General features: G+C 41.4%; 1 protein-coding gene across 1 annotated transcript; it reads left to right on the top strand.

Moving 5' to 3' along the window:
* The first annotated feature begins 5,539 nt into the window (after positions 1–5,539).
* Positions 5,540–10,216, top strand: LOC121541435 (dolichyldiphosphatase 1). The gene is made up of 8 exons (XM_041850434.2): positions 5,540–5,857; positions 6,838–6,938; positions 7,258–7,342; positions 7,730–7,829; positions 7,962–8,060; positions 8,303–8,431; positions 8,648–8,737; positions 8,859–10,216. The coding sequence occupies exons 1-8, from the start codon at positions 5,782–5,784 to the stop codon at positions 8,893–8,895; spliced, it is 717 nt and encodes a 238-aa protein (XP_041706368.1). The 5' UTR covers positions 5,540–5,781; the 3' UTR covers positions 8,896–10,216.
* Positions 10,217–14,703: the final 4,487 nt, after the last annotated feature.

Raw genomic sequence — 14,703 nt, 5'->3', positions numbered from 1 at the left:
GATTTCAGTATAATGTAGCTGTATATTCAGAATCAGTGCTTTAGGGGTATCCTGTTCGCATGGAATCCAAACAGTGCAATCCAAATCCATATATTGGTGGTGAAACAATTATGAAACGGAGCATATCTGTTTGGTTCCAGGCTAATATCCCATATTTTATGTCAATCTTGAAGCCTAACTTAAAAATACCGACTACTGTATATGGAGCCTTTCTATAACCAGTTTTGTTGTCTTGTTTTTTGGCACATGAAAGACCTCGTTTGTCTTTTTTGCACTTAAAAAAAGAAATATTTAATTGCTCTTCTAACCCAATTTTCTAAATCAAAATTGTTGGATAGCATGGTTGAGGCATAGGTCATTGACTGGTAGGCATTATTGTATAACCATTGTAATATTGGCAGACAATGTATTCAATGTTTATTCTTTTTTTACATGTAATTTGTTGGTCTAAGGGTGCGTTCGTAAATTCACTCTAGCTATCTACTTAGATTTCAGAGCACTCTCGTCTGAGTGTGCCAGAGTGCAGAATAACTATTGAATTTACAAACGTGCAACACATTTTGAATATGACAGGTGTCAGTAAATGTCGCAAAAAAACCTCAGCTAATTAAATTGTTGCCAGCAGCACAGTTACAGTCACCAACGCTCTAGATAACATGAAAACAGCCTAACCAGCTCTGCTAAGGTGAGTAAAATGGTCAGAGTGAAATGTGTCCTCTCATTTGTGTCTGGAAGTAGCTAGCAAGCTAGCCAACTTTAGCCAATTAGTTTGGTTGCTTGACTGCCATTGTGAGGTCAGAACGCTCGGATCAACCCTACTCCTCAGCCAGAGTGTCTAGTGTGTGCTCAGATAGCGAAACGCTCTGAATTTAGGAACGGACTAAGACAATGCTCTGAATTTACGAACGCCCAGAGCGCGCTCTGGCTCTACAGAGTGAATTTACGAACACACCATAATTTTTGCTAATTATCCCTCAGACTTAAATTGTAATCAGATATTTCTGTTGGATGACTTACATCAATTGATTGACGAATGAAAACTGTCCTGCCTATTTTAGTCTTCTAAGCTCCAATTACTATCAAATGTATATGATATGAAGTACTGTATGAATCGATCAGTATGTATCACATCCCAATGGGAGGTTAATGTAATAGTTATTCATTACTGCTCAGATTCCCAAACGGTGGCCTTTGGGTTGTGAGATTGGTTTCCTTTTATGTTGAACAAACAATAGATGTATTCTCAGAGAATCACACTATCCTCAGCAGCCTTTACATGTGGATTCTTGTCATACATGTACTGCTGTTTGCTTCTTGTTCATGTGTCCTATCAATCAGCATAGTGTTGGATTGCATTAGATGCCCTGTGACTTCCTTTAATTCATTCCCAATTAATTCCCTTAATTATCAGTAATTGTGTTATCAAAACTAGAAACAATTGAGATCAACACAGAAAATAGCAGATTTAGTGATAACTCTTCACGATTATAACTCTTTAATACTGTTTATTCTGTATGGCTTATACTTCAACCTCAGAATTCAGGTATAGGAACTCTTACAGTATGCTGAGACAGGCTTTGTTTATTCAATCTCTTAACGGTCAGCATTAAGAAACAGTAGGTTTATGATGATTTCAAATGGCCAAAGAGGAGAACACAGAGTAAGAAGTCTTCATTTTAAGTATGAAATTACTTGTTGTACACTGTCATATTCTTGCCTTTTTGTTGTCTTTTTGGTTGTGAAATTACAAAGCCAGCGCAAACTGTAAACATGTTTTACGTTATTTTTTAAAATATCTATTTGCCTTTTCCCAATCAGACACAAATGATGACTGTCTGGCTTTTTGCATTGCATTGCCTAAAAGACATTAATCAATATTTCAAGTCAATAGTCAAGTGTGAATGACAATTCTATGATTACATCTACTTTCACATTTCTTTGCTGTAGCCTTTGTACTGTACATGAAAGTATGGGGTCAGACAACTATTTTAGGATAATTAACTAAATACATATGCCTTGGTTGGGTGCGTGTCAAGAACTGAAGGCAACAAAAACCCAACCAAGGCATATGTATTTAGTTATCACCAAATAGTTTTGGGGCAAGAATCTCTTCCCATTCACTCATTTATGAAAAAAAACTGTAAAGTCGCTCTGGATAAGAGCATCTGCTAAATGACTAAAATGTAAATTTATGAATAAAACTAATTTTCATATTTCTCTAAGTGACACATGATTGGACAGGGGTGCAACTTTGGTTTTTAGAAGTGGGGGGGGACATAACTTGGCGGGGGGCTGGGGATCCTCCCATTTTTGTGGGCATCTAAAGCTCATGACCCACACAACGAAAAGTAAGTAAAAATGCCCACAGTCATCAAGCTAGGTAAGAGATCATTATTAAATATGTTTAAGTGATAAGACTGGACTAAATCAATGATAATTCAATAATGTGTTCCACCTTTAACCAATAGCCTAACAAATGAACAACCCTTACAAATGAAGTACAAATACTTAACTTTTGATTGTCTTTATTAAGACATCCCCTATATTACATTTCAGCCAGACTCCCCAGCCAGCCTGAGCCACCTGTACGCCCGACCCCCACCAATATAGTCAATAACTCAACTCTCTCCCCAACACAACTTCCTTCCCATCTTTTTTTTTTATGTCTCAAAGAAAAGGTTTGGAAATCAAAAGTTGAATAAAAACACACACATATACCTCCTACACATTAACACACAGAAACAGTACATCCTCCATATAATTAATATCAAAGGCCTATTAGTACTGTAGAGCTTTTTACTTGCACACAATATAGCTGGGTCACCCCGCCTTGCCCATAGGGGTCCACGGCCCTGCAGGTCCCCAACCCAACACACCCCACTCAGCTTTAGGATCTTAGTGAAACATTAATTATGGTTTCAGGTGTGTTAGGCCAAGGCCAGAGTGACAACACACAGGACGGCAGACCCCCAGGGCCAGGACTGAGCAGCCTAGCAGTTAGGGATTGCCTAAATAGGTATCTCCCCTGATATGGGCATGTTTTCAATACAGACTCCTTTAGTCATACTGTATTCCATATAAGGAATCCAGACCATATGAAAATTGCACAGTATACCCTTAATCTTGTAATAAATCAAATCTAGTGATGCATAACTTGACATTTCTGCTATCCATTGTGGGAAGATAATCAACCTTCCAATTAATGGCAATGCATTTCTTAGCCACTATAAATGCTAGGTTACACAGTTTCTTCTGATAAGTCTCCAGTATCAACATTTCCAAGCTTGGTTGCTTGGAAATGTTGATACTGGAGACTTATCAGAAGAAACTGTGTAACCTAGCATCTATAGCGGCTAAGAAATGCATTTACCAGAATTCAGCCAGCCTTCACAAGACCATAACATATGCAAATATGTCCCCTTTTTGTGTTTTACACCTCCAGCATGAAACAGTGCATGATATTCAGTTTAACTGGCATATAGTTCAATGGATGGTCTTAAACTGCAGTCATGTATGTCTGAAATTATGTTAACACGACGGGGCATTCTAACATATCTGTATCCATTCATCATCATCAATAGTGTCTCCCAGGTCTTCCTCACATATTTTGTCATCAGGAAAAGCCACTGTCAACCCTTGATACAGTTTGGAAATCAACTTTAGAGGTTTGTCAGACTATATATAAATGTTTTCAATCTTTTGAAGCTTCTTGCTTGTCCAGTGTTGTTTGCACAGAGAGAATATTGTTGTATCGGCAAATGTTCACCTCAGCGCCGTCACAGACTGAACTTCCCTGGTTGCCTGACCCTGCTGGACCCCCTGTCACCATCTGATCCTGCTCAGATGAGGCATGATAAAGAAATACCTTGCTGTACATTTATACATGATATTATCCAAGAATAGAATCAATGGTTCACTAACTGAAATTACCATTATTCCCAGATCCCAGACTGTAGCCTACATCAACTCAAGATGGAACTTCGTATCCATTCACTGATTGTTATAATATACTGCAAAATTCACCTGAGCGCCGTAGACTGGTCTTCCCTGGCTGTCTGACCAGGCAGGGACACCTGTCACCATCTAATCCTTCCCGAGTGGCGCAGTGGTCTAAGGCACTGCATCGCAGTGCTAGCTGTGCCACTAGAGATCCTGGTTCGAATCCAGGCTCTGTTGTAGCCGGCCGCGACCGGGAGACCCATGGGGCGGCGCACAATTGGCCCAGCGTCGTCCAGGGTAGGGGAGGGAATGGCCGGCAGGGATGTAGCTCAGTTGGTAGAGCATGGGCAACGCCAGGGTTGTGGGTTTGATTCCCACGGGGGGGCCAGTATGTAAAAATAATGTATGCACTAACTGTAAGTCGCTCTGGATAAGAGCGTCTGCTAAATGACTAAAATGTAAATGTAAGACATGAGGAGCATAATGTTGTACTGACTGTGCACCATGACAGTGAAGCCTGTAGAGCTATTTATACTGTGTCAGTGTGAAAGGTAGGGAATTAGCTAGGGAAACTGACAGATCAATAACGTTACATTGCTATACTGACTAATAGAAACTCACATTACACTGAAGAAACGTCAGAATATATCGGTCTTTTTTTTCTGTCAAATAGCAGTTACCTTGCCAGCTAGATCAGTCAACTGAAGAGTAGCCAGTTTCTGCTCTGCTTGCTTTTACAACTCTGAGAAAAGCGCAAGTACACAGACAGCAGCTGCCTCTATTAATCTCTCCCGTGCTGGTCTTATACACCAGCCTTTCAGAAGCTTTGCCTTCACACAGCCTGTCCGCATGCTCTGTTTTGCCGGAAAACAGCCTACCCGACAGCTCTGCGGCATCCGCATGGTCCTAAAACACATTGGAGCTGTGTTTTGTTTCACAGTACAATTATAAAACTGGGGGGGGGTCATGTCCCCCCTGTCCCCAGTGAAAGTTGTGCCCCTGTGATTGGACAAGACTCGAGCAATAGCACCATGATCATTTGGCGGAATTGATTATGCTGAGCCTGGGGCCCTGGGCATAGGCCTGTCACGTCATCGAGCGCAAGTGGGGAGGGAGGCGCACCCTTCTCAAATCGAACAATAATCTGCACCGCTCTGTCACAAGGCAGCATGGTGCATCGTCCAGAAACATACATCACTTTTCCATATAATAAATGTTTCCATATAGTAACTCGTTTTCATTGGGATGACAGATAAAGCGTTTTTAACAAAAGCAATCCCTTTTGCATGGGAAACACGGGATCCTAGTAATAATGGTGCTTTCAAGACAACTGGGAACTCATTAAAAAAACAAGGTTGAACCATGATGTCAGTGATCTTCAGGTCAGAAAGTCGAGCTCTAGAAAGTGCCCAGAGTTCCCGAATTGGAATTCCGAGATGTATGACCAAAGCGAATTTTGCCAGTCATGGTTCGTTTTTTCCCGAGATTTCTGAGTTCCCAGTGGTTTTGAATGCGGCATTACTACACGTGCTTAATTACGTCACTTTTGTTTAGAGCCGACTTCGCGATGGGCTGTGAACAGCGCACCTGGCTCACTTCCAGGAAGCAGCCCGGTTCCATATCGAACGCTATCAACTTTCAGCAGATGCAAAACACGACTACACGGGCCCCGGACGGGATTAATCGAATCCCCTCTTTGGACGATAACTCCTCCTTTATATTCCAGTACAGGTTTCTTTCTACTCTTGTGAATGACTGAAGGGACCGTGTTTCGTATTGGTTAGACGGACTTTGGTATTACGTTTTGATTCGTCGATCCACATTGCCCGGTGTCCGGGTAAAATGGCGTCGGAAGAACACTGCTCGGTACCACCTCGATGGCGGTCGATATCGTTAACCCACGTAGAGTTCCCTGCTGGTAAGTGTATTGACTAATCATTCTTATTTTACATTTGTCTGATAAATACTCGATGCTTTGGTAATGTGCAAGATATTAAATGTAATATCGTGGGATGTTTTGCAACTGAATGGGCACGACCGACGTGACCTGCCAAATAGTGAGACAATAAAAAGCGTAGACACAGCTTCGCAGGGAACGTAGCTAACATTAACTGCCAAATAGTGTGACAGTTCCGCATGCGCAGTTGGAAAAATTGTCCACAATGCAAAGATAACTACTTCGAGCTTGCATTGCTACATACAATGTTGCATTTAAATGGTCATGAAACAGCGTATGGCCAGAATAAAATGTAGTTTGCCGCGTATAGTTTCCTACTTGACTAGTTACTGGCCCAGTATAGCCAACTAGTTTTTATTGATCGCAAAGTAGCTAGTTAGCTGAAAGACACTGTACGGTAGTAAGTTGGCTAGTAAAGGTTACGCCTTCCAAGCCTAAAAATGGACAAAACGTATGTGGATAGTGTTACCTTTATCACGCAAATTGATAATTTGTAATGACTTTGACGTTAGCTAGTTACCTAGTTAGCTAAGTTAGCTCGCTATAGTAGTAACCAACCAACTAGCTAGCTGGCAAACTAACCCTGCACCCGGTGGTATCGATACAAAATGAATCTCATCATGCAATTAAACTAGCTAAATGTATGGTGTTTGAATATTAACTTAACAATTAGCTGTATAAGATCCAGGCATTGAGAATGTAACTGCTGCTTGATGCATGCCCATTCTCCTTCAATCATAACTGATCTGACAGTAAGTGAATTGGAAAGGTAAAGGCATGAGAACTCGCCATAGCATATTCACCTTCCACCTGAGAGTCATAACTAGATAGGTAGCCACCCCACAACCTATATACCCCCATGCCCCGCAGTATGTTCCCCTGAATGTTCAAATTGTCTGTCTTGCAAAGGGATTGTGTATATTGTATTTTTTTTCACAAAGGTGATCTGACAGGACAATTGTTGGCCTACACCAGCCTGCTACCAATAGCGATCCTTGTGGGCTTTGTCACCCTCATAGTGTTCAAGCGTGAACTGCACACGGTAAGTAATGTAACCCAGATCCTTGCCCCATATGGGTACTCTATTACAAAAATCCAGAAAGGAGGTCCCAAATGGGGCTATCCAAATCCATGCTGGACTACTAAATGAGGACAGGACACGTGTCACACTCACACATGACGCACGCTAAACCTCTACCTAAAGAAATGCTTGTACAAGGTCATATAGATGAGATTATTATTGGCCATTAATATGAAAGATTAGGGTAATATTGCAAGATGCATTACTGTAAGCACATTTCTAAAAGCTGTATCCATTCACAGTGTGGACACCTACTCCTTTTCCCATTCCTCTTTCATAGATCTCCTTCTTTGGTGGGCTCGTACTGAACGAAGGGGTGAACTGGCTGCTGAAGCATATTTTAAGGGAGCCCCGCCCATGTGAAGGTGAGGAAAGTGACAAGCCACTTACTGTAGTGACCTAGTACATACACCAATAATAAGTGTCTGTCTGTGCATCAAATATACACTAGGTCGCGGCCAGACACAGATTTTGTATCTGTCTAACACAGATGAGCCAATGGGTTTTCTATGGTGCCTATATGTTGATGGACAGTGGAGGGAATAGGAAGTATCCACAGTTTTGCCCGTTGTTTTTACATGCGTAACTCACCCGACTGTCCATCAAAAGTTCAATTAAACTTTTGATGGACAATAATGGACATTGACGAAGGCATTTGTGTTTTTCATCCGTTTAATATCATCCATATGTCTGCCTAAAGCGGCTATTTGTGATGAATTTCATGTCCATTCTCTTCCCCAATCTTTTTCCAGGAGCTCACGCAACCCTGACCACGGAGTATGGGATGCCCTCCAGTCATTCCCAGTTCATCTGGTTTTTTGTTGTTTATTTCTTTCTTTTTCTTTATTTAAGGTGAGTGACTGTTCTCTCCCAGACTGTTTCGAAAAAATAAATAATAACAATGGTCACGAAAGTGATTATTTTCCATAGTCATTTTGCATACATGACATTTGATGTTGGCTGACGCACTTTGCCCGTGTCTAGAATGCATCAAACGAACAACGCTCGCTGTGTGGAGCTGCTGTGGAGACACATACTGTCCATCACCTTGTTGGGATTGGCCTTATCCGTGTCATACAGCAGGTGAGGGAGGGAGGGAGGACAATGGAGGGGAGGGTGAGACTTAGTGTAAAAATAAAATAATTACCATTTTTCTTGAGTTGAATGTATTTTTAGAGCATGACACAGTTGCTCAATTTGGTCCTAACTCCTCAAATCATTTTGCCGTTAATAACTGTCGTAACTAGCTCAACCCAAAAATTGCACAAGAATATTTATCAAAACAATGCTCAATGACTAAATGGTGTTTTTTTTCTTCTTCTCAGGGTTTACCTGTTGTACCACACCTGGAGTCAGGTATTCTATGGGGGAGTGACCGGTAGCACCATTGGAGTAGTCTGGTTCGTCTTCACACAGGAGGTGCTGACACCGCTATTCCCCAAGATGGCAGCATGGTAAAGAACCGGGACATCTCTCAGGGGGGCACACAGGCTTAGCAGGAAGTGAGCCATCAGAGCCTGGCACAGATCTGGGCATAATGCACTGTAGCTACATATTCTCAGTGACTCTGATGTTTTTCATTTGATATGATGTACTTTTTCTATTGTTTCTCCATTTTTAACTTTGTCCCACCTCTCTCCCCAAAAAAAATAAACCCTGACTGCTGACAGGCCGATATCAGAGTTTTTTCTGGTGAGGGACACAAGCCTGATACCCAACATCCTGTGGTTTGAGTACACGGTGACCAGATCAGAGGCAAGGTGAGTTATATATTTTAATCACCACATTACGTGGGAAGCCAATCTGTGTAACTCCATATTGAGATGTTTTCAACTATGTTCACATGTTTAGTAATGGTTTGAATGTCTGCTTATCCTCCAGAAACAGACAACGGAAGCTTGGTACAAAACTTCAGTGATCGTAGCAGTTCCTTGGTGAAACTGAGTAAAGGACCACACACGTATGCACACACACACACACTCGCTCATAAAAAAACACACTGGAGAATCATCTTCTGGACTGACCTGGTTGCGATGAAAAAAGGGCCAACCCGTTTACAGGTGGACCAAAAGAGTGCCAGGACTCGGCCCGGAGCCTACAGCCTGAGCAAGTCCGTCCACATGCCTCTCCTTCTTGTACAGCTTGCCCAAATGCTCCCCCGACGCATGCAAGACCGTAAAAGAGACATACTATTTAATGATAAATTAATATATATTTTAACTGTAAACTCACACACACAGACAGTAACCGTTTACTGTAAGAAATAGATTTTCAGAAAGCCAACAAAGAGGGCTCTGTCAAGTAACAAAACATTGGCTGGTGTTAATACAGCATGAAATTTGTGATTCTTTAATTTTAGTTTTGGGGTTGCTGGTGGGGTAAATATGAGATTTTTTGGGGGGTAAACCGTTTTTTAAATCTTTTTTTTTGAATGACAGAAAATATAACTATTTTTAAAACTCTGGTAAAACATGTAATATATAAACAAAAATGTGCACTTTGTTAAAATTATAGAAAAAGGTGGTGGTGGGGGGGGAAGTTTAACACTATTTACATTTGAAAGACCCCCGTTTCCCCCTCTGATACCTCTTGCCTCTGTCACTGCATATGACTGTCAGCCCAATGTATTCGGTTCCAAAATGGACTTGCAGGCGTTTAAGCCCTCACATACTGTACAAGTGTACCTTCTGTACAACTTGAGCATTCGAGGTCTGGATTTCTGTTTGAGATGATGCAGAAGAAGAGAAACGAGCCATAACACAAGGGGCTGTATTCTTTTCCCGCTCCTCTTCCACAAAGGGAGTGAAGGAGTGTTTTCTGAACCCCTTTCTCCCTGTATGTCTGACAGGAGCAGAAACCTGGGACTTGTATTTATTTATTATTATATATATTATTTGCGGTTCTAGAGAACATGAAACAGTGGCTTAACACTTGTCTTTCTTAACTTTTTATTTTTACCTGCCTTTTCAAAACAACATTCCATATCATCTGGTGAAAAAACAAATGATATGACTGCTGAGAGGACATGTTTTATTTTGATTTTTTAACCTCAGGTCAATCTGTAGCATGTGATAATGCTGTGTTTGTCGTAAATGCAAGAGCTTATGTTTGAGGCTGTCTGGTGAGGGTTAAAAGCTGATTTGGAACTGTTATGTCATTAGCTCCATAAAGGGAAGTAGTTCTCTTAGATTATCATTTTGTGTAACCCATATCAGGCTGAATAAAGTGTTTATCTACAATTGTATGCTTTTTTCCCCCCTTCCAATCCTTCAGTGAATAATAGTAAATTAAAAAGGTGGTCCATGTAAGAATCATTAGGAAATCCTGGAGGTCATTTTGGATTATTTGGACGTTTAGGTAGAACCTACCTGCACAGAGATCATATACAAGCATGTCACAGAAATACAAATATTCAACTCCTGTTAACATGACTATGTTCAGGAGATATGCACTGTAAGAAACCACATTATGGCTGTTAGACCAGGGGTTGTTTGCGGCCCAATCATCTACTATGCCAATCAAATTCAAATCCCCCAGTGAACAATTTGCATGAATCAAACCTGAATTGCACCTTGTCTGTTATCAAATTTGCACACTATAAAATGATCATGGTCTTCCCATCTTGATGTGATGTGTCAAGGGGTGAAGAGGTTGGCAGGGTGGGCTGTTTCCCAAAAGCATCGTAGCATTAAGATCATGTCTTTCGTCCATCTTAATTCCATTTAAACTAAATGAGCTTAGTGCTACAATGGTTTTGGGGAACTCAGCCCTAGTTGTCAATGTATCAATTTACTTGGACATGTCATCATGAATGATATTCATTCTGTCGTTGTTTTTCTCATGTGTATTTGTGTAATGAAGAACAAATCCCTGAGTCGGAGTACTAAATGTCAGGCCCACTTTTCTATCAATTAGGTCCACTTCTCAGCAGATTTGACTTTTCGTAGCAGGTTAGGAGAATTAACGTAGCAGGTTAGGATAATTAGGTTAAGGTTAGGAAAAGGGTTAGGGTTAGCTAAAATACAAAACATGTCAACTTTTGACCTTAATTTGACAAAAGCTGGAGCCCTCATAGCCATGACCAGCATGACCATGAACAGGGCGTAAAATGAACTTTTTGGTCCACCAGCCACTGTTTCTGCTAAAATTACACCAACAAAACAAATTTATGAGCATGCTTTGTAATGTTTCTAAAACAAATGTATTACTAGTAAGACGTAATGTGGTATATTGTTTAATTTCATAAACATTTTTGTGACCGGAGTCTTTTAACCAAAATATCACAGATGAGACAAAAATTGCGGGAGTTTACCGTGGTAACGTGACTTGAGTCATGTTTGTGCCTGTGAGATTCTGACTAGTATCTGGGTTGCTTCTCTTCCTTAGCAGTTGAAACTCAAACATTGAAAAACAACCTAGGTTTTGAACAAAACAATGTAAATACCCAAGAAACACAAGGACAAAGTCTCAATTCAGTAGACTTTCTTTTCAAGTATACTGAACAAAAATATAAACGCAACATGTAAAGTGTTGGTCCGATGTTTCATGAGCTGAAATAAAAGATCCCAGAAATTTAACATGTGCACAAAAAGTGTATTAATCTCAAATGTTGTGTACATATTTGTTTACATCCCTGTTACTGAGCATTTCTCCTTTGCCAAGATAATCCATCCACCTTACAGGTGTGACATATCAAGAAGCTGATTAAACAGCATGATCATTACACAGGTGCACATTGTGCTGGGGATAATAAAAGGCCACTAAAATGTGCAGTTATTTCACACAACACAATGCCACAGATGTCTCAAATCTCTGGAAGACTGAAACAGGTTTCCCTCAAGAATTTCCCTGTATTTAGTGCCATCCATCATTCCTTCAATTCTGACCAGTTTCCCAGTCCCTGCCAATGAAAAACATCCCCACAGCATGATGCTGCCACCACCATGCTTCACTTTGGGGATGGTGTTCTCGGAGTGATGAGAGGTGTTGGGTTTGCGCCAGACAAAGCGTTTTCCTTGATGGCCAAAAAGCTCAACGTTAGTCTGACCAGAGTACCTTCTTCCATATGTTTGGGGAGTTTTCCACATGCCTTTTGGCGAACACCAAACGTGTTTGCTTATTCTTTTCTTTAAGCAAAGGCTTTTTTCTGGCCACTCTTCTGTAAAGCCCAGCTCTGTGGAGTGTACGGTTTAAAGTGGTCCTATGGACAGATACTCCAATCTCCACTGTGGAGCTTTGCAGGGTTATCTTTGGATTCTTTGTTGCCTCTCTGATTAATGCCCTCCTTGCCTGGTCCGTGAGTTTTGGTGGGCGGCCCTCTCTTGGCAGGTTTGATGTGGTGCCATATTCTTTCCATTTTTTTATAATTGATTTAATGGTGCTCCGTGGGATGTTCAAAGTTTCGGATATTGTTTTATAACCCAACCCTGATCTGTACTTCTCCACAACTTTGTCCCTGACCTGTTTGGAGAGCTCCTTGGTCTTCATGGTGCCGCTTGCTTGGTGGTGCCCCTTGCTTAGGGGTGTTGCAGACTCTGGGGCCTTTCAGAACAGGTGTATATATACTGAGATCATGTGACAGATCATGTGACACTTAGATTGCACACAGGTGGACTTTATTTAACTAATTATGTGACTTCTGAAGGTAATTGGTTGCACCAGATCTTATTTAGGGGCTTCATAGCAAAGGGGGTGAATACATATTCACACTCCACTTTTCTGTTATTTATTGCTTAGAATTTTTTTTAAACAAGTTCTTTTTTTCATATCACGTCACCAATTTGGACTATTTTGTGTATGTCCATTACATGAAATCCAAATAAAAATCCATTTAAATTACAGGTTGTAATGCAACAAAATAGGAAAAACGCCAAGGGGGATGAATACTTTTGCAAGGCACTGTATTTGTATTTTTTATTTATTTTATTTAACCTTTAGTTAACTAGGCAAGCCAGTTAAGAACAAATTCTTATTTACAATGACGGCCTACACCGGCCAAACCTGGACGACGCTGGGTCAATTGTGCGACGCCCAATGGGACTCCCAATCACGGCCGCCTCAAGTAGTGACGCGCCTCAAGCACTGAGATGCAGTGCCTTAGTTTCCTCTCCTATCAGCTTCAGGCATGTGTTCTGGAAGAAGAACGGGTTTCTCTCTCATCTTGTACAGGAGGGTAGCTGCTGCTGGTCTTGTTGTGAGAGTAATTTATTCCACTTACAGCGCCCTCTGCTCGTGGTCCTTTGTTGGAGTGGTGTGTTGTTGTGTGTGGTGTTTGCCTTGACTCGTAGCTTACCTCATAGTCGACCAGACGATGTGGGGGGCGAGTCTAATGGCGGGGATGAACCACAACTTGTGGAGGATCTTCTCTGGTGACTGGCATCCTTGGACTCTGGCAGTTACTGCATCCGGCTCGAAAGACCATGAAAAATATGGGTTGTTTATGAATTCGAAGGACCAATAAAAAGGGATAAAAAACGTAGGTGCTGGATTTTAGGCCGGTAGCAACCACCACTGGGTGTTCATTCAGAACACAAGGAAGCATTAGTTCCAGTTCAAGGGTTTCATGAAGATCCACACACACATATACAAAACCACTTTCTCTGATACTAATTGTGGTTCTGTGAAATAGAGGATAACTTAGGCTATAGCACAGGATGTGAAAAATATGCCTATTTGCATGTCAACAAACTAAACAGGCTATGTGGAACCAAACACATGCTAGATGCACAAAGAAACAATAGCAATGTAGAAATATCTACACATTATAAAATATTTTTGATCTACAACCGAAAATAGCCTAGCACCACAGACAAATGTTAACAAATGCTAATCGCTAATAAGCATGCTAAATAGTAATGGTACATATTTACAACAGACACTATTTAACTATTTAACAAAAAAACATCAGGATTTGGCAGTTACATTTACCTGCACGCACAATAAAACATCAGAAAGAAAAGCTAAGGAGGTAGAATAAGCAGGAGAGAAAAACATGTTGGTCATCAGAGTGGAAACTACAGGCTGCCTGAGGCCCTGCCTGGTCGGGTATTACAGTAAGTCCCGGGAAAAAAGGCTGCTGATTGGCTAATAAAATTATGATGATTGACGTGACCTTATTTCATTAAGAAAACCAAAAGAAAGTTGGGGTCTTGGAAAGGAGATGAGCTGGGGCCATTTTTACAGATACAAACAGACAACACAACCGTGGTTGCATACATCAACCTCTCCAGAGGCCCTCTTCCTTCAGACTGGAGGATACATCCCACAGTAGTGGAGATGATCTGGGCATGATTCGGAACGGCCATCTGCGATTTGTTCGCATCGCAAGACTCAACCCATTGTCTTATGTGGTTCTCCATAAAGGGTCCAGCAGGCCCACTCGGGGTCGACACCATATTACACAGATGGCCAAGGGGCAGCTGTATGCATTTCCACCAATTCCCTTGCTCCCTCAGGTCTTGAGGAAGATCAGTCTTGAGAGCGCGTCATTTCTACTTGTTGCTCCACATTGGCCATAGCATCACTGGTTTTCAGACCTTGTACAGCTGACAACCTCCCAACTATGTTCACTCCCTCTTTGAGCGGACTTCCTGTCACAAGCGAACGGCAAGCTTTGGCACCCCAAACCCAGCATACTGAAGTTGTGAGTGTGGCCCCTGAACTTGACCGCCTTGTACCTGCAGGGTTGCCCTCCTTGGTAATTGATACAAGTCAGGCACTCAGGGCA

The sequence above is a fragment of the Coregonus clupeaformis genome, chromosome 27 (genome assembly GCF_020615455.1).
Source record: "Coregonus clupeaformis isolate EN_2021a chromosome 27, ASM2061545v1, whole genome shotgun sequence".
Classification (NCBI taxonomy): Eukaryota; Metazoa; Chordata; class Actinopteri; order Salmoniformes; family Salmonidae; genus Coregonus; species Coregonus clupeaformis.
Note: the sequence above shows the minus strand (reverse complement) of the source record. Positions and strands in the feature narration are given on the sequence as shown.